Raw genomic sequence first — 24,261 nt, forward strand, 5'->3', positions numbered from 1 at the left:
CCAATTAGTTGCACAAGAGCAATGGGTGGTGGGAAAGGGATCTCACTGTAGCTTGGCTACACGTCAAGCATTCACCACTGCCGCCATGTTCCAGCACCTGCTTCATTCACAACTTGTGGGATGTGGACCCTTTTAAAATGTGCAATATGTATCCCTCCCAGGTAAAGAGCAATGCCAAACCACATATTCTTTACAGGCAACAAGGGTGCTTCAAGACAGGAGTCTGCACTATGTGTTAGCAACGTACCTAGCAACACCCCTGTCCCTTAGGGATGATTATCTCAGCGCTCTGTGCCCTCAAACTGAGGACAGGTGTGGTCTAAACCACAGAGCCTAGGGCTTGCCGATCACAAGGTCGGCGGTTTGAATCCCCGCAACGGGGTTAGCTCCCGTTGCTCGGTCCCAGCTCCTGCCAACCTAGCAGTTCGAAAGCACGTCAAAGTGCAAGTAGATAAACAGGTACCGCTCCAGCAGGAAAGTAAATGGTGTTTGCGTGCACTGCTCTGGTTTTGCCAGAAGCAGCTTAGTCATGCTGGCCACATGACCCGGAAAAACTGCCTGCAGACAAACATCAGCTCCCTCGGCCAGCAAAGCGAGATGAGCACCGCAACAACAGAGTCATTCATGACTGGGCTTAACTGTCAGGGGTCCTTTACCTTTACCTTTTTAATCACATAGAAATAGTGGAGAACATAGAGAAAGCCCTGTCGGATCAGGCCCAATGCCCATCTAGCCTGGTCTCACTGTAGCTAAATAGATACAGTGGTACCTCGGGTTAAGAACTTAATTCGTTCTGAGGTCCATTCTTAACCTGAAACTGTTCTTAACCTGAAGCACCACTTTAGCTAATGAGGCCTCCCACTGCTGCTGCGCCGCCGGAGCACAATTTCTGTTCTCATCCTGAAGCAAAGTTCTTAACCCGAGGTACTATTTCTGGGTTAGCGGAGTCTGTAACCTGAAGCATCTGTAACCTGAAGCGTCTGTACCTATGGAAAGCTGGACAGGACTGCAAGAACACTCTCCCCAATTGTAATTCCCTGCAACTGGTATTCATAAGCCCACTTCCCCTGACAGTGGAGGTAGAACATAGTCATAATGGAAGGTAGCTATCGCTGTATCCTTCATGAATTTGTCTAATCCAGGTTGCTCATCATTTTAGCTCTGAGGCTTTGAGCATTGCCATATAAACACCTTTCCCACCCTCCTCCTCAGGATATCTTCTTTGCTTGTGATTTTTGCTATGAGATGTTTGGCTGGTTTTCATGTTACAATGCCTAGTAATAAAAGGAGAACATGAATATAATGGGAATATTGGAGGCACAGTGGATCAGTAGGATACAGTTATCCGTGGACATAAAATCCAAGGAAGCCTTAGGAGAAAGAATTTCACCCACAGTCATAGAATCATGATGGATAGAGTTCTAAGCTAAAGTAACTGGGGTTATGCTCTTGTGCCTCCCCCCACCCCGATCCAAAATTCTAGTGTTGCTCTTGAGATAGATAGAAATCAGGCAGGCAGCCAAAAGGGAAAATATTGTGATAATGGGTGCCAAAGATCATCATCACCTTTGGGCAAATGTATATGCAGGTTATGACAAACTGGGGGGCAAGGAGGCAAGGTATGGTGGATGACTGTGTATTTTAGCAACAGAGGAAAATTTTGAAAGAGTACACTGTAAATTGATAAAGGAAAGCAAAGAAGGAATTTAAGGAGCAAATTACTAATGACACAAAGCAACTAACAAACCTTCCTTCTTAAGTAATGTGAGAAGTAAGGAAGGAAGCAAGCAAGCAAGCAAGCAAGCAAGCAAGCAAGCAACCAACCAACCAACCAACCAACCAACCAGGGGCAGTAAGACTTTTAGATGGCAACCAAGAGGTGAAGGGAGTAGTAAAGGAACACTGGGCAATGGTACAGAGGATAAATGAATTTCTCCTCTGTGCTGGCCTTTCATGTAATTGGAAGATGTTGGAGATGCCCACACATGTACCATTGTTTTCAGAGAGGGCATCTAAGGAGGTGAACAAGGTTTAGAGCTAATCTAAAAATTGCAAATTAGAAAATCTCTTTTTCTCTCCTTAGTTGTTGTTCTTTATATGACTTGATTCTGTTGTTAAAGCAAACTGGGTAAATAGAGAGGTCTATGGACAACTGAGGCCAGATGGCATTTATTTTAAAAGTCTTAAATATCTCAAATACTAAATTGCTGATCTTTTAAGAAAAGTATACAGCATCATGAAAATCACCCTCTTTACCAGAAGATTGGAAGGCAGCCAAAGTTAACACCATTTTGTTTTGTTTTGTTTTTTAATTAATCCTAAGGGGATCTGGAAAATTACTGATCTGTCAGCGTAACTTCTGTTCCAGGTAAATTGGAAGAAATTATTAAAGTCAGAATTGTTAAACACATTAACAAGCCTTGCTGAGGAAAATCAACATGGCTTCCACAAAAGGCAGTCCTGCCCAACTAGCCTTTCAGAACTGTCAATGTACATGTAGATAGGGCTGACCTGGTGGACATGGTGTGGCTGGATTTTGTTTTGGGAAAGCTCTGTACTGAAGGCCCCTCTGTAAATAAAGGAGTCATGGAGTTTGAGGAATCGTTAAAGAACAGGAAGCAGAGGGCTGGAATAAATGGTTCACTTACAAAATGGAGAACAGTAAGAAGAAAACAATGGAGTCTCCCAAAGAACTGTACTAGGACCAGTGTGTCCACTCATATCACTGCCTGCACATGTGAACTGGGCCAATTCACTGTGATAGCAATATGGCCCCTTACCATATTGATAGAAATCACTGAATTTGAGCACCTACAAGTCTTCTGAATTTCAGAAGCACAATCCTAGCAATATTATAATGGCCACTGAAATGAGTGGCAATCACAGACACTGTGCTGATCCACATTTTTGAGGAAGTGTTTACACATAATAATAAAGAGATATGAAATAGAGGGGTATTTGAAAATATAACAACGTATCACACAAGGAACCTTTGCATCTTAGACATTATTTTCTTTGTGACTTTTATAAACACCAGAATTTGGATCTGCATTAATGAAAATATATATGGGACAATGGTGTGAAATGTTGTTGTTGTTATTATACACCCTTTACCCTAAGGTCCCGGAGTAGGTTACAACAATTTAAAATACAATGTTGTGGCTAAGTATAAGGGTTCCCCCATTGCACTATGGTATAAGTAATGCTCTTGGATTGTCCTTGCTTTGATTTGATGGGACTGAACTGAAGCACAGATACCACCATCTTTGGGACTTTCAGCCTAAAGATTTTTCCTGATGTAAGTCATCCCACGTAAATAACACTGCTGTCAACACACACACACACACACACACACACACACACTGTCTTCTGGGCGCTATACATTTTGACACCCCAAGGGGCTGTATTGTGTGATCCAAGAACTTCACTCCAAAATATATTTTGAAATGTTACACATGATGTGCACAGACTTAGATCATGTGCATAGTACATTTTCCTGCCATACAAGGAAGAGACTGTAGCCTCCAAGTCTGGATCAGACTGTTACTATTAATGCTTGATGTTTTTTATTATTATTTTTATGTGTGTTGGAAGCTGCCCAGAGTGGCTGGGGCAACCCAGCCAGATGGGTGGGCGGGGTATATTATTATTATTATTATTATTATTATTATTATTATTATTATTATTATTATTATTATTATTATTATTATTATTAATCTTTCTCCCCTTCCTAAATGGAGGCTCTAGGAATGGAGCATATTATATATACTATTGTCTGGAAAACATATTTTCTCATATTGCCTCTTCCTAATTCCTAGCTCCGAGCTTCTGGGGATAACAGGCATCCTTGGCAGAATTTCACATCTTGGTGGCAGCTTTATCTCCTTGAATGACACTTTTATGCTGGGATAGAGTTTCGTTCTCTTTTACTGGCTCTTTCCCCATTTTGTCCTTCTTGTTCTTTTGACAGTTTGATTCCATCATTAAAGTCAATAACTGTTTTACTGGAGTGGATGCAAAGGTCTCTGGACAACTAAGGGCAAGAGCCTCTTAGTTTCATGTTTGGAATGCTGATTTATCTCGTCTGTTATTTTTTACTAGGTCATCATATAAAAAAGAAAGCTGTTTCCATCACAGTAGTTAGGCAAGGCCCCATTTGTCTGTCCCACCACACCAACTGCTCTTGTACTTCAATGGTCCAGCAACTTATCAGGGCAGGATATTGTAGTGGGCACTTCCCAAGCCATGACAGAATATATTTACCTGAAAAGGATGGTACTGTGATGGCCAGCCTCAGAATCTTCACTGAGAGACCGAAGTAATTTACATCATTTCTAGCAGGGATAAGGTGGAAATAATGCAAATAGCATCAGTTTCCTTCTGGCGATTCTGAGACTGATAGTTCCAGGTTCCTTTCACACAACCTGTTCCTTGAGCATTGATCCTGAGATGTTTGCATGGAGATAAGACAACTGTGGATAATATTGAGCATTCATTCTGATCTGTTTGCGGGGAGGTTACATGATGTTGCATCAAGCAACTGTTGTCCCACACTGCCCAGCACATTTCTCCATCTCTTTCCATAGTGCATAAAGTCCATGACCTGACCCAGATAGGCTTCCAGGCCCTTAGAGAGCAGGAGAAGCGGTAGGTAGCAGCAGAGCATGCCTTGTGAGCACCCAGCCAGGTATTTTTTGCAAGCATTCAAATAGAGGGCTTGCAAAAACCTCAGTTTAAATACCTACAAAGACATTTCCTTACTCACCTCTACTCCAATCCCCCCTCCCCCCAACTTCGTAGGCTGGCCTGGCCCTCTGGGTGTAAGAAAGTCTGTTATGTAGCTTTGCCTGAAAAAGTTTCACCACTGACTTATTGAACTTTTCTGATTCCTCCAGTGCTGATAATATATCCAGAAAAAAGAGATACGAGTGCCAGAAAGGTATGGCATAGCCATTTCCTAGCTCAGCTCGAGGCAGGGGCATAGGAAGGGGGTGAGGGTGGTGTGGTCTGCCCAGGGCGTCATCCTTGAGGGGGGTGACAAAATGGAACACCGCAGGGCGCCCGAGCCATGCTTCTCTCCTGGGAGTGACGTGGTGGCTCGGGGCCCTGCACTGCCTGAAACGGCAGCATGGGGGTTGCGTTCGCCAGGCAGACTCTGTGGGCAGCTCGCCACACCACTCCCCTAGGTGGATTGCTGCGCCGCGCCACGGGGCAGATCACCACGGCGCTCCCATGCATGGATCGCTATGGTGCCCTCATGCACAGCTCACCCTGCCCCTGTGGGCGGATTGCCTGGCCCCCGCCGCTCCAGGTGTCGGAGCAGTTAGCTATGCCCCTGGCTCTAGGATGCAATAGCTGAAGAGATCAAGCCTTTCTAGATTCTCCTGCAGAGAGATGGAACAAATACACAGAGCGTGACTGTCCCACTCTTTCAGGATGGATGATTTAGTGCTAGGTACAAAGGAAAAGGAAACAACTTACAGAGTTTCCAAGCTGTGGAGTCCTTCAAAGCCGTGGGTTCCGAGGCTGCGGATGTGGTTATTATGCAGGTGTCTGCAGAGAGAAAGGAGATCCTTAGATTCCCAACATCAGCAAACAGATTTCCCCCCCATTTTGTTGCCTATAAGAACACTGAAAGCTAAATGCTGCCAAGGGCAAGGTGACCCTAGACAAGTGTTCACGAGTTCCCAAAGCACTCATGAACATGGCAGACAACTGAATATATTCAAACTTAATAGGGATCATTGGAAGGGAGCACACTCAGTTGTTATCTGTATGCAATAGGCCCCAGTCATCATGACTACTGATGGGGGAGACTCCCCTATCTGGTTTCAGACTGTGTGCTCATAAAATTAGCTAATCTGTACTGAATTTGGATGGGGTCTGAACTGGCTAATTTTCAAGCTCTCCCCATGCCGTACTCAGATGATGTTGCTGTCGTGCTTCTGATGATGTCACTTGGGACATAATCAAGCTTGGAGGTCTCTTCACTCCCATCTCCTCTGCATGCCTCCCCCCCCAAAGGCTCAACAACTTTTCTGTCCAGATTTTCACATTTTGAAATATGGCAACCCTACCTCCCCACTGCCCAGAGATAGCAGGCTTAAGGTGAACCACAGAGATCTAGTGGTCAATGGCAGTCCCGGGGCTTTGGAAAACACCTGAGGATGTTGGACTCCCCTCAAGGAGAGGATGTGGGAGATTAGCAGACAAACCTAACAAATGCATATTCTTGCTAGCTAGCATGAGAAGGGGCTAGTACCCCTTCTTTGCTGATAGGCAGATACTTGGATCATAGAAATACAATTGGTAAAGAGGACTCTGTGTGATGTAAGTTCCCCTCTTCTCCTGGAGAGGAAGGAGCAGATAGGACTTCCTGTCCCTCTCCCTTTGACCACCGTTGGCTGCAGAAATGCCTCCGCTTGCTCCAACTTTAGGCGAATGCCTGAAGCTGGTTATACTGTAAATATAAGTATTTTGCCAGCATAGTTTTTACTTCTGCCATTGCTTTGAACCAATGCAAGATTACAAATTAATTATATTTTTAAACTTTGTTGTCTGGTTTTTTGTTAAGTGGAGTAAGAAGGGGAAAGCCACCTTACTTTGTAGATGGGCTTCCTCAAAATCCTCTCCTACTCATTAAAACCCAACCCACAAAGGAAGCGTAGAGAGAAAAATTTGTCACTTTTAAGGGTCCAGAGCAGCCATGAGATCATTTCTGGTATGCTGGAATTTTGGCTGGCAATGGATGTCATTACAGAGCAAAAAGAGGTGGCCAACTCACTAAGGAGTATTTTAGATAAGCTCATGGCCATTATATTCTTTATGATGGAACAGAGACATATTATCCTGGTCTGTAACAGCAAGCAATGTTTTGGGCAGTGGCGTGATGTAATGCAGCCCCCAGGGAGATTTCATCCAGCAGCAGGTGAAATCAATGGCACCTTAATTATTTGTGTTTGGTCTGGTGTCAGTGAAAAAAGAAATCCCATTCCAACTGGTCTCCGGTACTGGAGGTTTGGCAGAGAGCACAAAGTTCCATGGTAAAAGCAGCTTGAATTTACAAGGAACAGAGTAAACATGTGGTGGATAAATGGAAGCCTATGACATCCCTGGATGTTTCTGATGAGCACTTAGAGTGTTTGCTCTTTTGCAGAAAAAGAATACTGCTTGCCTTTCTAAAGCAAGTGGGAAACAGGGGAAAGCAGATGCTTGAGAGAAAACTTGGATCCAGTCTAACTTTCAACGGAGAAGATCGATTTCATTCTAAAACTAAATCAGGAGATTAGAGCATAAAACAGTTATTCCTCCCTGACTGTAGGAAAGCAAACCCACCCACCCCCCATATCCAGATGGCTTCCTCTATCAAATTTTATGGCACATTTCTAGATCAGGTTGCCCTGACATCACCTTGGACCTTTACACAAAGATGACACCTGCAGTTTAAGTTGCTCTGAAGGCTGGATCCCAGGCTTCGCAATCCAGAGTTCAAATATATTATAACTAGTAACACATGACATATTGCCATATTTGAAACAGTACCAAAAACTTGCACACAAGCAATTGGAAAGCTTTGATTCACCTTTCGTACCTTTGATTAATTAGCAATAGGAACGGTTCAAAGTTAAATAAAGGCAAAAAATGCATCTAGCAGACATAACACTTGAGTAGAATAGGTTTCCATCTGGGGAACACATTCACTCTGAACTCCACGCTCAGGTACTGAGCAAGGACCAAACACACATGAAATCTTACTCGCCCAAGCTCACTTGATCAGGGAAGGAGGAAAAGTAGATGCAGGGGTAGGCCAGAGGCAAGTAAACAGGAAAAAACAAACCAATAAAAAAGGGGACATGGTCAGGAGAAAAGTCTGCTCCAAGTATGAAGAAAGTGCAAGGTGTTCAGGTTTGGACTACGATGGGGCAACTTGAATAAGGAAAATGTGGGTTTTTAGCAATTTTACATGATGGCATGAGTGAGCCCATTGTCTTGCCTCCCCACAAACTAATCAGATTGAATGTTCAACAAACAGGTTGTCTGGAAGTGCCCTTCATCCCAACACAGGAGAAAGTGGGAATAAGGCTGTAATCCTATACACACTTTGTTGTTGTTTAGTTGTGTCCAACTATTGGTGACCCCATGGACCAAAGCACGCCAGGCACTCCTGTCTTCCACTGCCTCCCGCAGTTTGGTCAAACTCATGTTTGTAGCTTCAAGAACACTGTCCAACCATCTCGCCCTGTGTCATCCCCTTCTCCTTGTGCCCTCAATCTTTTCCAAAATCATGGTCTTTTCCAGGGAGTCTTTTCTTCTCATTGGGTGGCCAAAGTATTGGAGCCTCAGCTTCACAATCTGTCCTTCCAGTGAGCACTCAGGGCTGATTTCCTTCAGAATGGATAGGTTTGATCTTCTTGCAGTCAATGGGGCTTACCAGGGAGTAAGTCCCAGTGACCTTAATAGAACTTAGGGCTCATCCAGACTTCCTTTCATGCTGCAGATTGACACTTTAAAGTGCCATGTCTGAGAGCTCCCCTCCGCCCTAGGGCTTTCCCCACAAAAACTTGCTCTTTACCACTGAATTGGGAGCAAAAGGCAGAGAAGGTGGCAAGGCAAAAGAGAAAGTGCTTAGACATCATACTTAATTTTAGATACATCATACAATTACATCGTATAATTACATCATACTGAATTTTAGATAAAATACTATTTGGAGTGAGGGGGATGACGACGCACAAGCATAGTATAACCAGGGAAACAGCTAGGTTTCTAAACTGGAAAACTTAGATGCTGAATGCCAGTTGTACCATGACACAAATAGAGTCATGACTTTATAGGAGAACCAGAAAGATACAAAGGTCAAGCTGTTCTGGCTTAAGTTTGGCCTGGAATGTTTTGTTCTGTTTTGAAACGGAGCAAACCATGAACATTCCAGTCCCCACAGAACAGTTTTATAATCTTATGAGCATCTGAAATGCTGGAGCTCTCATGGAAAATGGAACCCAATCTTTGCCATCAGATCCGTAGGAACATAAACAAAAGGGAGTTTGACTCACAGTCCAAGTTGGGATGGTAAATATTTGAGGAGAGGAACTCCTCTTCCATTCTTCCATCCTCTCATCCATGTTAAATAAATTACTTTAGCAAGTGGAATCACAGTTGCTCCAGTGCCTGCCAAACTGTTCCCTGCTCACACAGAGCCATTTCTCCTGGTAAGTCACAGATGGTTTGACAATTGCAGAAGTGGTGCTTTGACAAAATGAAGACACAGTTCCATAATTCTTCATTTCATTCAGGTTTCTAGAGAAATTAATGACCATATTTCCTCTGATGAATCAATGACAAACAGAATGAAGCTATTTTACAATATGTATCAGAATCCAGGAAAAGAAGGAGAGTTGGGATCATTCCAAAAAGGAAGCAACTTTCAGAATAGCACTGTCTTGAATTGCTTTGTTTAAAATAAAAATCCAGATCAAACATTTTATTTTATTTTCTGCAAAGCAATTCAGAACATTAGTGTCAGCTAATGGCATGTAGGAAGAAACACACATAATGTGATGATTACTACATTGTGTTCTGAGCGTTCCTAAGCATCACAGGGGAAAACTTGGAATAGGGATATAGCCAGTGTATGCAAGAATGACAACTAATGCTGCATTCTGTGTACAAATACATCATTTCCAAAGAATGCTGGTGTATACTGCTGCTTTCCCCTTTTAAATACGAAGCAGAGGACCAATCCTTTATTGGCTGTGACTCCCATGTAGGGAAATCCACTCATTTAGGTCACAGCCACACTTTCAGTTATGGCTTCTTCCAACGAACCATGGGAACTGAAGTTTAGCCCCCTCTAAACAGCAATTTCCAGCACCCATAACAAACATCAGGTGCCTCACCAAAATAATCCTGCAGAATCAGATTTCTATGTTCACTTGTGCTGAGTACAGAATCCCTGTCTTTTCCCATTATAATCCCACTTGACCCACCTAAAGATCTCTTCTCAGAATAGATTGGAAACAATCAGTATTTTTCCCTTTTTAAAAAAAAAAAATCTCATTTTTCTATATTTTCTCCTGCTGACAGAAAAAATGTTTTGTTTTTTTTTCAGATAGGGATTTAGTCAACCACACAGACAGAAAGAGCACAAATTTCTTCTTTTAGTTTCTGGGTGTCAAATTTATGTTGAAAATTTTGTTTGGATGTCTATCTGCTCCAGTGATTGAAATAAACGGGGGGGGGGTACAACCCCCCCACAACAGTTGTGACTTGTTATCAGTCTGTTCTGAATTCCCTTTTCTCTGATATCAATCTGCTCAGAATTTCAGTTGTCCTTGAAGCCCACCAGTGCCTCCCTTTCCTTAAAAAAACTAAATAAATGCTTTAACTTTGGCTGCAAAAAGTTAATTATTTTTTTTTTGCAAAGTTCAAAAACAAAATAAAGCATTTCTCTGGATTGTGCTCATATGTTTTCCTTCCCTAAAGTTAGAAATCTAGGAATCCTCGGAAAGATGAAATGATGCTTTGTCTTTTCCATCTTGGGCTAGATTGTAGGTGTTTCGATTTCCCTTGTTGAGTCTCCTAAACACTGAGGTTATTAAGCACGTTTTCTCCCTTGCAGCAGTGATGTGTAAAATCTCACTGTACATAAAGCCGTAACTTCCAGACATGATAGAAGGAGAAAGGATGATTTCTGCGGTTATGTTAACAGAATGCAGATCTATACATTACAGGACGTTTCCTTGTGCAGAAAGTTTCTCGCATCCCCCATTACAAACCTATGCGAGAAACGGATGGGAACTGGTGTACAGAATTCCTTAGTGGGGATATAATTTATTAGCAGAGGCTGATGCCCCTAACTTGTTCCAGATTGAAGCTTGTATATTTTCATGTTGGCTCTTTCCGCCATCAGCAGATGATCAGCCATTTCGCTCCCACAGGCCCAAGGTGTGCGCAGCAGGAAAGAGCATTGCTGCACCTGGGAAGGTCATGTCCTTAGCTATGAAACTGCTGATCTGGGGTATCCAGAAGTATTAATCAGGCTGTAAATGACATCTTCCCCAGTACCCCTCCACAGCTGTTCTTTGGCCCCCTCCCAAAGGTGGCTATTTCATTAGCTCCCAGATTAGAAAGTTTATGGCAGCTCCATCTGGTACGTAGGCTGAGACCCTATCTGCCTGCGGACTGTCTCGCCAGAGTGGTGCATGCTCTGGTTATCTCCCGCTTGGACTACTGCAATGCGCTCTACGTGGGGCTACCTTTGAAGGTGACGCGGAAACTACAACTAATCCAGAATGCGGCAGCTAGACTGGTGACTGGGAGCGGCCGCCGAGACCATATAACACCGGTCTTGAAAGACCTGCATTGGCTCCCAGTACGTTTCCGAGCACAATTCAAAGTGTTGGTGCTGACCTTTAAAGCCCTAAACGGCCTCGGTCCAGTATACCTGAAGGAGCGTCTCCACCCCCATCAGTCTGCCCGGACGCTGAGGTCCAGCGCCGAGGGCCTTCTGGCGGTTCCCTCACTGCGAGAAGCAAAGCTACAGGGAACCAGGCAGAGGGCCTTCTCGGTAGTGGCGCCCGCCCTGTGGAACGCCCTTCCAGCAGATGTCAAAGCGATAAACAACTATCTGACATTCAGGAGACATCTTAAGGGAAGTCTTTTAACGTGTGACATTTTACTGTATTTTTGGTTTTTATGGAAGCCGCCCAGAGTGGCTGGGGAGGCCCAGCCAGATGGGCGGGGTATAAATAATAAATTATTATTATTATTATTATTATTATTATTATTATTATTATTATTATTATTATGGCAGTGACAAGCCCTTCTTCTGCCTCCACATGATTGTTTCTTAACCAAATCTCTTACACACTTACACTTACACACACACACGGGCCAAATCAGGTGCTACTTTTAATGCATGGTAAGTAGTCACGTCTGGAGTTAAACATATATATATATATATATATACAGTGGTACCTTGGGTTACATATGCTTCAGGTTACATACGCTTCAGGTTACAGACTCCGCTAACCCAGAAATAGTACCTCGGGTTAAGAACTTTGCTTCAGGATGAGAACAGAAATTGTGCAGTGGCAGCGGGAGGCCCCATTAGCTAAAGTGGTGCTTCAGGTTAAGAACAGTTTCAGGTTAAGAACGGACCTCCAGAACGAATTAAGTACTTAACCCGAGGTACCACTGTAATATTAAGGGTTGGGGGAAGAGAACACAACATGAACCTACTGGAGCCAGACAACAGCCCATCTAGTCCAGGAATGAGCTCTCACAATAGCTGATGAAATACCTGTGGGAAGCCTGCAAGCTGGACATGAGCACACACATGGACTCCGCCTACCTGTGATTCCCAGAAACTGATATTCAAAGGTGTTATGCCTCTGAAGGTGGAGGGAGAACATCACCTTCACAACTAGCAGCTGTTGATAGGCTTGTCCTCTGTGAATTTGTCAAATACTCTTTTAAAGCCATCTAGGTTGGTGGCCATCACTTACTCCTGTCTTGTAGTATGCTTTTTATAATTTTGGATATTTTTTTTATTTCTTAAGTTTTATCATTTTATCCTCACAAGGCTAGTAAGCACTGCACCCAATGAACTTTGTGGCTGGGTGGGAATTTATCTCCAAGTGTAGCCAAACCAAGGCCAAAACTCTACTAGCTCACAGAGTTCCCCCAAGGAATGGTAATATTTAGATATTTCTATTTGTAGTGTTGTCAATACAGGAGAATATCATTCACGAGGTACATGATTTAACACTTCATTATTATTTTTCTCTTGTTCCTGCACTAATAGAAGTAGCCTGAAACATTTTTGTTTTCTCCAAGCAGCTTGAAAAGTCCTACACAATAAGCCTCTCAGGAGCTTTTGGGAAATAAACTGCATATTTTAATTTTTCTAATCATCACTCTCAAACAATCTGCTGTGTTCAGGCAGTTGAAGTCAATGCATAAAGAATTTAGGAAATCCTCTTTTCCTCATTTGTTTTTCATAAGGCATGTAGTAGTCTTACCATTAAACACTTTTGCTACAGTTTGGCTTAGTATTAGTTTCCTGATGATGTTTTTATAGCCTAGCCACAAAGCATGCGTATTTCCAGAGTGGGAGTAGCTGTTTCAATCCTATATCTCATAAGTATGGTAATAATTCTAAGACAGCTGGTAATCACAAGCAAAACATCCTAATCAACACCAAACAATATACAGTTAACAAATTTACACACATAACTTTCCATCTGAGAAGATGGGCAAACCTATAAGCTATTGGTTAAAGCAAGCCCTAAATAACCTACAGGTGTGATTTCCTAAAAATATATTGTGGTCCTACTCACATGCATTGGTGCTAAAACTGTATGTTTCATTTTATCTGATGTTTTCGCTGGTGTGCTCATTTTTGTGGTTATTAGAGTTCATTGTTATAATCATGGTATGGTATTCTGTGGGGTGGGGAAAACTTGCTTGTGAAATAAATGTGTCCCATATGGAAATGGGCAGTTACTGGAAGTAATATTATTTCTTTAATTTGTTCTGTACTGTAGCTTGTGAAGACAGCTTTACATTGGAAACTGCTTAAAAACTTCTAAAACCATGCCTTTATGAACTTGCTACGTAGACTAAGGAGATTTCCTTTATGAGACACAGCCCAGACTGAAACACTGATCAAGCAACTATCTCCTGCTTGTCTAAACAGTACATTGTGTTATGAGAAATGGGCTTCTGAAAGAAAGAATGAAAGAATAAATGGAAAGTAAAAGGGGACACGTACAGTACCACAAGGCTGGTGAGGTTCTGGAAGGCGTAGTTAGGAATGTGCCAGATTTGGTTGAGGGCCAGTGTCATGGCCTGTAGAGCCGGCAGGTTGTTGAGTGCTTTGACAGGGATCTCTCTCAGAGCATTATCATCCAGCCAAAGGTGGCGTAAGGAGGGCAGCCTCTCAAAGCTCTTCTCAGGTACCACAGAGATCAAATTGGCATCCAGACGCCTAAAGGAAATAAAGAAACAAGTCAATCAAACACAACATGTGTGCACATAGCACAGTGCAGAAAGTGTCCTGTTGATTATCATTAAATGGTCCAAGACTTGAGCAAGTTACTGCAGCACCAGTGGCCTGCATAGACGCCCAGGAGGCACGACTGACATATGCACATGGCTGCACGTTCTTGCTTCCTTTGATGGAATATCTGTGCTTCCTGCTTGTGATTCGAGGACCCGATCCCCGCTTGGGGAATGAAAACACGTGAACACAGTATATTAGGTTAATGGGCAAGAAAAGGCCACAACTTTATTGATTACAGCATGAGAGAAGGTATGTGAGAAGGTATTGGCTTAGGCATTGGACCACAGCAAATTTGACTCCACCCACTCGGAGAGGGGTGAGTCTGATGAGGGGTTAACCAACAGCAGGGGGAGCCTGTTGATGCAAATACAACTATAAGCTGGAAAATCTGAAGCGCAATGGCGGGGAGAGCTGGCGCGGCCGCATTTGAGCGGCTAAACCATGCCCCCGTGGTGGCCCTGTTTAGGGAAGCTTTTAATGTTTGATGTATTACAGTATTTTAATATTTTTTGGGAAGCCGCCCAGAGTGGCTGGGGAAACCCAGCCAGATGGGCGGGGTATAAATAACAACTTCTTCTTCTTCTTCTTCTTCTTCTTCTTCTTCTTCTTCTTCTTCTTCTTCTTCTTCTGGTTTGGTTCATTTTTGTTTGTTTGTTTATAATACAAAACAAAATAAAAATTGCAGGTTTGGTATAGGAACTGCAGTAGTGTAAGTCAAATGTGACACCGATGAGAAGTAGTTGGGTTTCTTAAATCAGAATTCTTTAGTTCCATAAAAGCTGAAGAGCTCAAAAAGAAGGATTGAAGCCCAGTTAAAGAGCTGGGTTTGATACCTGATTCTGCTACTGTGTCATCTGAATGAGTCAGCAAATGGAGGAGAAGGGGAAATCCTTCATCCGCCTAATACAAGCTGAATTTCTTAATCTTTTGTTTGTATGGTAAATTCTTAAATGTAGATACTGTTTCATCTAACATGAATGTTTCAGTTGTCCTAGAAATAATCTGCAAAACCTCTTAAGTGCAATACTAATGCAAGTGAAAATTAAACATTTTCTTGGCGCTAAGGGAGAATGTGTCTTGTGTTCTATTGTAGTATCTTTTGGCCACTTCAATCAGTCTATAGAGAATCTTAGGTGTCTGGCTCAAGCCGCAACTGCAGCTAGGGGAAGAACGGGCACTCCAAAACATTGCTTGTAGACGCTGGTTTTACTACTTTGTGACCTACTATTTTCCTATATGTGTTTGGGTTGGAAATGAGGTCTGCCCCACCCTTGCTTCCATTAAAGTGTAGTGAAGACAAGGTGGAACAAGTTGCTTTGGAAAGCTGTTCCATAGAGATAGGTGTTCAGTAACAACTTGCAATGGGACTAATAGCTCCAGCACAAAAGGAATTGAATAAAACTCTCAGTAAAGAAAATAAACTTTACAGAATGCCAATGGAATAATATCATATCCTCAGCATGCCAATTTGTTATAAGGTACTCCATAGGTTTTGCTTTCCCATGCCTTGCTGCATCTCAGTTTTGGAATTATTTGTGGGGGGGGGGGATCTGTTTCTTGGGAAAACACCTGTTGAAAGTCTTGTGAGTCTACTCAAACTAGTAGTCGGCCCATGACAATGGCTAGGTTTAGCAGAGGGTGATAACCCAGTGTTTCCCTTCCTTCACTTGTATCATTTGGAGGTCTGAGTACTTGGAAAACCACCAAGTACAACGGAGTCATGTTAACTACATCTTGTAAATCCAAAGAATTATGCAATTTCCAGTACTCAACAAATGACGGGTCTACATATGGTTTTATAAGATAACCTTGATGAAGCCCCTAATATCTACCTTATGTTTTCAGAGAAAGCTGCATCAGGTAAGTCTTTAAATATAAAGACTCAAATACTGCAAAGTGTATGGTTATAAAAGCCAGTTTATTATTTAACAGCAGGGTTTTTCTGAGGTAGATGAGTGCCCCTGAACCCAGTAATAATACAGGTCATGCTTCCCTTTTATTCTTTAAAACTTCTATTTTGGTTTGTGACTTGGACACGGACAATGAATGGAGAACCAGGGAAGCAGATTGCTTCAGATATTTGGATGTAGGAAGGGGTTGTGCAGCCAGAGACCTGGAAAAGAAGCAATTTGTATTGGACTAAAGGAAGAAGAGAAAAGAAGTTCTAAGTTTCAGCGGTTGGCTGAAGAGACAGGCTTTCTGTTTAGAGATGATGCTGTTGCTTAGGAACTGGTGCCATTTTGGAACCTGCACCACCTACATGGTCCTACTGGCTTGCTGCCTGCCCGATCTGCGCATTTGTAAATAAACAGTTATTGCAAAATGCACCAGAATTCTCCATTGCTCTGTTATTCAAAAGAAAAACTGATCCTGCAAAGCTGCCCTGGAACCTTCACCACAAAGGGAAAGTGGGAGTGAAAACAATAACACCGACAGACATAAATAAACTGAAAACTGGCTTCCAGAAGTAGTTTGGTATCCTTGCTTTCTTTCTTTCTGAAATAAAGTTGGATTGCCATAAAAACATGTAGCAGAGTTCAAGCTCACTAACTGCTATTGCTCCCAAATGTAGTTCTTCTTGAGGAAGAGATGGAGCGAATATAAAACTCAGCTCCCTTGGCACCAAGAAGCTGCTAATTATATCAATTAAGCAAAACAAAAAAGCAACCACATGGCTCTCCTCTTTCTGCACTGTGTGATTATGGCTTCTTAAGCACTTTCTATTATGGTTTATACCTGGGATAATTGGGCAGATTAGGAGACAGGGTAGGCCAGTGCCAACTTGCTCCATTTCCACATAGACGTTGACATTTTTTATTCTGCTGTGCTTCTCAGATCATGCTGTAGTTCCCATCACAAGCATCAATCCTACAGTGGGATGTTCACGTCATATGGAGGAACTCAGACGAGGCTCTGAGATTGTTCAAGTGTAAAGCTAAACCGTAGCACCCAGTGAAGGGCCAAACCAATCCTCCACAGACTTTTCCCACCAATATCTTAACCCCATCATCTGCTGGATCTTCAGTATAAGAATGTGTCCCAAGGTATTTATTTATTTATTGAATTTATATACCACCCTATACCCGCAGGTTCACAGAATAAAGGTACCATGATTTTGCACATGCATTCTCACACATCACATCTTACATGTGAGGGCTCATCATTGAGCCTACCTAGTGACAGTGAAGGCAGGAAAACCAAGTGTCCCATTTGGGGATCAAGCCTGAAACCATGGGATTATCAGCACCACACTCTAACCAACTGAGCTATCCTGTTGGGGAAATAAAGAGCCTTAGAATACAGTGGCTGTAACCTTGAGTTACAAATGCCTCAGATTACAAACAGTTCAGGTTACAAACTCCGCTAACTTGGAAGAGTTACCTCGAGTTGAGAACTTTGCCCCAGGATGAGAATGGAAATCGTGTGCCAGCAATGCAGCAGCAGCAGCAAGAGGCCCCATTCGCGAAAGCATGCCTCTAGTTAAGAATAGTTTCAGGTTAAGAACGGACCTCCGGAACGAATTAAGTTCGTAACTAGAGGTACCACTGTAATAGAATTGTAGAGTTGCCGTCTAGTCCCACCCCTTGCAACGTAGGAATGTTTTGCCCAATGTAGGGCTCCAACCCACAACCCTGAGATAAAGAGACTCATGCTCTACCAACTGAACTCTCTGTCCGACAACATATGAAGGGTTGCAGATAAAATCACTTGCATCTGTTGGGACCTTCATTTGTTCTCAGAAGGTGCCATATGACCAACTGTATAACCTGGACATGTGAAAAAATTCTTTCCCAATCCAACCCCCCCCCCCCCAATCTCAGCACTCATATCTATAGGTAGGATTGAAAACCCTTTTTTCTGGCAGGTCACTCACTTTTCCACATCAGCGTATCAACCATGTCAGGAAAGGGTTTATCAGTCACATGCTTTGCCTGCTATGCAACTATTAAAATTACATAAATACTGACAGGAAGAAAAGTGGAAATTCTAGACATTGCCATAGGTTTACTCCATTTCACCATTATTGAATTAAATATATTGTGTGTCTGGTTTTTAAGTCTTGAACCATAGTGAAGATTAATTTTCATGGCGTTTCTCATCTGTCTTGTGGCTAGACTACAGAACTACAAGAGAATGCAAGTTTCTCATATAATCTTTTGCATTTCCCCTCCCCGCTGAAAAATTCATGTGGTACAGTACAGAAAAAAAATTATTTCGGGCTCTTCTACTATCTTATGTGTGGCTTAAAATGAAATAGGATCTTGAGTAAAAAAAACCAATAACAACAGAACCTACGTGCCTATACAGAAGTATACAAACAATATTATAAAGTCCCCAATGTGGTTTTTATTGACCTTGATTAGGAAGATTCATGACCCTGAACCCTCTCACTTAAGTACATGACTTGTTACATTTCCCTTAGTGAAGAGCCAAAGAACAGGGAAGATGGGTGATTGGTCCCAGATGTTCTATACAGTAGATATGTCTGTGCAGTTGGGTTGATAGGTCCCATATGTTAAATACAGTAGATGTGTCAGTACAGCAGGGAGACTGACAACAATTCCCATATGCTGATTTCACTAGGAAAGTCTGCAAACTTATATCTATAATAGACTTCAGCGAACAGTCTTTTACAATAGGCTAACGGAGACACATAGAGTCCTGCTTCACTAGGCATTCTTTTGCTCTGATGTCTCATTACTCTGAACCTGTTTATACATTCAGTTAAATTGGAAGATTGAATCAGTCATAGCATCCCCCACTCATGGCCATTTTTTGTGGTGGACACAGTTTATTTAAAAAGAATATTCCAGGCATATTGTTCAGGGGAGAATGAATGGGCAATGCCTCCCTCTTCCCCAGAATGGTGCTATATTTCTGCTGTTCCTGAAAATATGAGCGTTAATTAATTGGGCAGATGCTTCTTTATTGTGAATATACTTCAAGATTATATTATATGTCCTTTTCAAGAAAAAAAGATTCCTAAATATGAAGCACTCATACTTCATAGCTTCAGCTAATAATGCTATGAAAGCTGACCAGCCAATTGTGCTTTGTTTTTGTCAGGCAAATGGCTTGCCAATGGCCTAGAATGACTGGTAGATGTCTTCTCAATGGGAGCTACCGTAATTGAAATAGCTGGAGAACCTTCCTGAGGGTTTCAAATGGGCGAGGTCACTAGAACCTGGAAGCAGAGGATGCAACCTATAGACATGTGAAGAAACTGTAGTTCAGAGATACACCTTGTGGTGCAGGATGCCTTTCTAGGGCAAGGTGGTCCAATGCACAGCCCAAGGGGGTGACCCTTGACAATACTTGATGCCCCCTCTAGCCCTCACACTAGCCCTCCCAAAGCCAGGTAAGTGAGGCGATTGGCTATGGGAAGGAGGCAAGAGGGCTCTGGCAGGGTCCTAGAGTCTTCCCTCCTCCTTAAAGGTAAAGGTACCCCTGCCCGTACGGGCCAGTTGTGTCCGACTCTAGGGTTGTGCGCCCATCTCACTTAAGAGGCCGGGGGCCAGCGCTGTCCGGAGACACTTCCGGGTCACGTGGCCAGCGTGACGGAGCTGCAGCTGGCGAGCCAGCACCAGCGCTGCACACGGAAACGCCGTTTACCTTCCCGCTATAAAGCGGTACCTATTTATCTACTTGCACTTAGGGGTGCTTTCGAACTGCTAGGTGGGCAGGAGCTGGGACCGAATGACGGGAGCGCACCCCGCCGCGGGGATTCGAACCGCTGACCATGCGATCAGCAAGTCCTAGGCGCTGAGGTTTTACCCACAGCGCCACCCGCGTCCCTTCCCTCCTCCTTAGCAAAGCCTAATTAGTACTTTCCCAGCTTTGGGAAGGAGGTAGGAGGGCTCTAGGATCCTACCAGAGCCCTTGTGCCTCCTTCCCAAAGCCCAGTGTCCCGTTTGGCCTCACTTCTCCCCACCCTATGCACAGCAAGGCAGTGTGTAGCCCATGGGTTCTGTATCAAAGCACTCTTAGGGCCCACTTGGTATGAAAAGGTGGACCACCCTGCTCTAAGGATATGAAATAGATCTGCTACATGCTAACTAACTAACTTTCTGCTAGTCTGTCCTCTAGCTCCACAAACTAAACATTACAAAAAGTCTCCAGCCATCACTCCATCAAAAGGAAGCTAAATTCAAGGAGTACTGCCCCTGGAATTTCTCACCCCTAGGGCAAGTTCAAAGTTTGTAACAATACTTTCACCTCAAACAAGGCACAAAACTACACAATGGAAATCATGGGGCACAGCTTCTAAGGCATAAAGCAGTTTCCAGTCAGGTTTCATCATTTTATTTAGCAATTGGCTACTATATCCTTTAGAACATAGAACACAAAAACATAGGAATGTAGAAAGCTACCTTATACGTAGTGAGACTCTTGGGTACACCCAGCTCAGTATTGTTTACGCTGACTGCCGGTGGCTCTCCAGGGTTTCAGACAAGAATCTCTCTCATCCCTGTTTGGATAGGGGTTGAACCCAAGACTTTCTGCAAGCAAAGCAGATTGTCTACCACTCAGCTATGGCTGTTCCTCAAGGAGGGCTGCTTTGCTTGTTTGTGGATTACTCTACAAGTCTGAAATTCACAATTACTTGATGGCTTCTTTTCAACTAGCTAGAAGGCTCACTTTTCTTGTGCTCCAGGAAAAGCTTATGCCTCATAAATTACCTTAACAATACTTAATGTGGCTTTGCAAAAAAATCAGATCCATGCCAATAAATTGTAAGTTGATGTTAAACACCCCAGTCTATTTCTGTTGCCTTTTATCCTTTAAACATTCAGTGGAAGATATTTCTTTTCTTTTCTTTTTTCTAAGAAGCAAAAGCACATTCTATCAAAAATGATTTATATGAAGCAATATTGCCCTTACAATGAGCTGTCACATTTCAAACAGATCAAAGGTGGCCTATGAAAGCGGGAACATGCTCTCAGGCTATGCTAATTCCAAAGTGATTCCTTTCCTTCCTTCCATCCGTCATCAGAATATATATGCTTACAACCGACTTGTCTGGTGGGGAAGGCTTCTCCTTTGTCAGCATCAAAGCAACTGTCCCCGTGACTTCCAAGAAGTCACTCCTTGCATTTTAATGTTCAGCAATAATAATGATGATGATAATTACCCTATTCATGGGCTTAACATTTTTAAAGAGGTCTTTACTCTCTTTCTGTCTGCTTCCAAAATGTTTTTCCTAAAGACATGCGGAGAGGGTGATGCACCAGTTCTATGGATTGAGATGTCTCACTGGTTCTTTGCAAGCAGTGTAATAGAAGTCAATATGTTGAAGGACAGCATTTATCGGGCAAATTCTTCTGTCTTTCCTTCGTCTTTGAAGTCAGTGTTGGAATAATTTTGCAATATGGGGTGACAATGGAAAACAGCTAGCTGGAACAATGGCTTCTATTGCTTGGATTAAGCACATGCTGAGGAATTGATAGTCGCCAATTTCTACCTAGATGACCAGCGTTACATGTGTTTAGTCTGGGACATGGCACTTTGGCCCATTTTCCTCCCTCACTTTTTTCCTTTTGAAGAAGGTACCTCAATTATATAAATATGGCACAGTTGTTGAAACATGGAAACACCTCAAACGGGCTACAAAGAATAGCCCACGTACACACACACACCAGAGCTTCTAAAGCACCTTTTATATAAGGCACTCTCTCTATTTCCACAAGTCAAGGAACCCTCTGAGGAAACCTTCACTGTAGTTTGGGGGATTGCAGTCACAAACTGTACATTTCTTATTCTTTATTAATGTATATTTTGCTCAGTGCCAAAACAGCCTTCCACATATAATATTACCAATGTTGGGCGCCATGCTGCCATGATGTAACATGTAAAAATATACATAACTAGAGTGATAGGACTTTGTGTGTGAAAAATAAAGTTGCCTTAAGGATCAGAGACACCATGCTCAGGAAATGGTGGCTGAAAGATCTTGAGCTGACTTTTGAAGAGGGCTTCAGAATCTGCCATGCTTCAGTTCTAATACTTGCAAATGGGGACATATGAGATGGCATTCTAAGCATCTCTGTGGGATGTGCGTTCAAAATGTTGCAGAAAACCAAGCTGCTTCCATTGTCTTTCATTTTCATTTGAAAGACAAGCCTCAAGAGTCTTGTCTGAGCTTTTAATCCAATCAAGCTCTCTTCTTTTTCTCACTCTTACTGAAAACGCAATAATTATAACTTATAGCACCTGCTTGCTTTGGAAGTCTTTGGTTTACTTTTGGCTGGCAGAGAAACAGAGTGTACCCATCTGCTTTAGGTAAGAGCTTGTTGTAACCACAATGTTGTTAATTAGCCTGACACACGACTCTCCTAGAGTGCGCATGGTATGCCCTTACCACACCTATAAAACTGCTGGTAGACGGACACTTTGCCAGGGAATCACGACTGAATCACTGCCTTAAATAAGGCCTAGCATCTGACATGTAGTTTAGAGTTTTTGCCATCAGGTGTAGATGTGCCTCTTCGAATCCTCTCATTTTGTGCAGACTGCAAATGAGAAGAATGCAGACGAAAGGAAGCACAAAGATTGCACAAAGGACTACTTCAAACTCTCTTGCCCTGCCTCACCCCATCATTAATAACTCTGTGCTGCTTCCTCCTCAGGCTTTTCTGTCTGCATCTCTTCAGAACAGAACAGCTTTGCCAACCTAGTGCCCTCCAGCCAGCACAGAGCTGCAAGTCCAAAACACAGAGGACAAAAGCTGCAATAGCAGGCGCTGCTAATAATTCATGGTCCTGATTCTCAGAGGTGTAAATGAGTGCTTCAGAACATATATGGAGCAGCCAGGCAACATCTAAAACAGCCTTTGCCAACTTGCTGCCTTCCAGATGTTGTCAGACTACAATGTCCATCAGCCTCAGCCAACAAGTGCTGAACTCCTGTAACTTTTTATACCACAAATGTTCACTTTATTTTTTGTCTGCTTTTGTTGTGCAAGTGTGCCCCACTCCCAGACAGCAAAAAGGCAATGACATTGTACAGCATCACAGAACACATAAAGTGGGGTGGTTATGTGGACAGTCTGACCACTACTGCACCACTACTGCTTTGTTATTGTACCAGTAACATGTTGCAGAATACACTCGCCAAAGAAAGAAACAAACCCACATCAAAAAAAAGTCTGAAGGGCCATCTGTTAATTTTGATATATTATGGCATCATAAATACAAACACCTCCTGCAGCACAGATTATGGGATTCCCCCCTCACCCCCCAATTTCAAACCAGTAAATATCACATGGAGAAACAATAAAGGCAATATTGTACAATTCTGCATCATCTACCTGTCCTGGCCTCCAATGTGCAAGCCTTTTAATACCTACACCGGTGTGGAATATTTTATGGAGTGCTGCTTGATTTCTAAGCAGTAGGTAAGTTAGCATTCTATGAAACGAAACACTTCAGGGCAAATGGAAAAACCACAGCCTCTAGGCAAATGTAAATAAACGAGTCAGGTCCCCACTCAACTTGTAATGTTTGGAAGCCACTCGGCAGTGATCTATGGATGCTCCAAGTTGGCAATAAATATATAGAAGACTTGTGGAAAATTACTCATAGATTCTAAATGGAAGGAAATACAGACCTGGTCTTTCTTCTGATAAAATGACCAACCCTGGGAAGATACAGAAATAATAGAAGGGCATTTGACACAAAGCCAATTTGAATGAAGAAGTATTGGCAGCCCCAATGAAATCTGAGGAAATCAGCTTAGCTTCAGATATTGCTCAACGCACAAAGCAGCCTGCTAAGGGGGAAACTGTTTACTCAATGACTTTTCATCTCTCTCAAATCAGACCTAATTTATCCTAATAACTACTAGTCTAATGGGACTTAATGAGGGCAGGGAGATCTCCAAAGAGTGGTTTCCCCCCTCTATTAAATCTGGATGCAGGAAACATATTGCCATTGTACAGGGGTTTTGGTTTCTTCTTTCTGTAGGGAGGATGCAATAAACATTCTTTCTCCTCCTGTGATGAAACTCCTATTTGGGAACTTCCCTGGCTTTTTTCTGGCCCATGTAGGACCAAGTCTGGATAGTTAGCCTTGGTGAAGACTTGACGTTTTCATCCCCAAAAAAGTTTTTTATTTGAGTTTCCATTGAAATGAGGCTGCATTTTAATGTTTTAATGTTGTATTTTAATCTTGTTTTTAAAGTTGTATTTCAATCAGTTT

At 42.7% G+C, this 24,261-nt stretch overlaps 1 protein-coding gene across 1 annotated transcript in view; it reads right to left on the minus strand.

Moving 5' to 3' along the window:
* LGR6 (leucine rich repeat containing G protein-coupled receptor 6) overlaps positions 1–24,261 on the minus strand; it is a 142,889-nt gene that overhangs the window by 42,596 nt on the left and 76,032 nt on the right. The window contains exons 5-6 of the mRNA XM_081194693.1: positions 13,775–13,990; positions 5,482–5,553 (exon numbers count right to left, since the gene is read on the minus strand). Coding sequence (XP_081050819.1) covers positions 5,482–5,553; positions 13,775–13,990 — 288 coding nt within the window. The remainder of the gene's footprint in view (positions 1–5,481; positions 5,554–13,774; positions 13,991–24,261) is intronic.

This window comes from Podarcis bocagei, assembly GCF_964188305.1.
Source record: "Podarcis bocagei genome assembly, chromosome: 5".
NCBI lineage: Eukaryota > Metazoa > Chordata > Lepidosauria > Squamata > Lacertidae > Podarcis > Podarcis bocagei.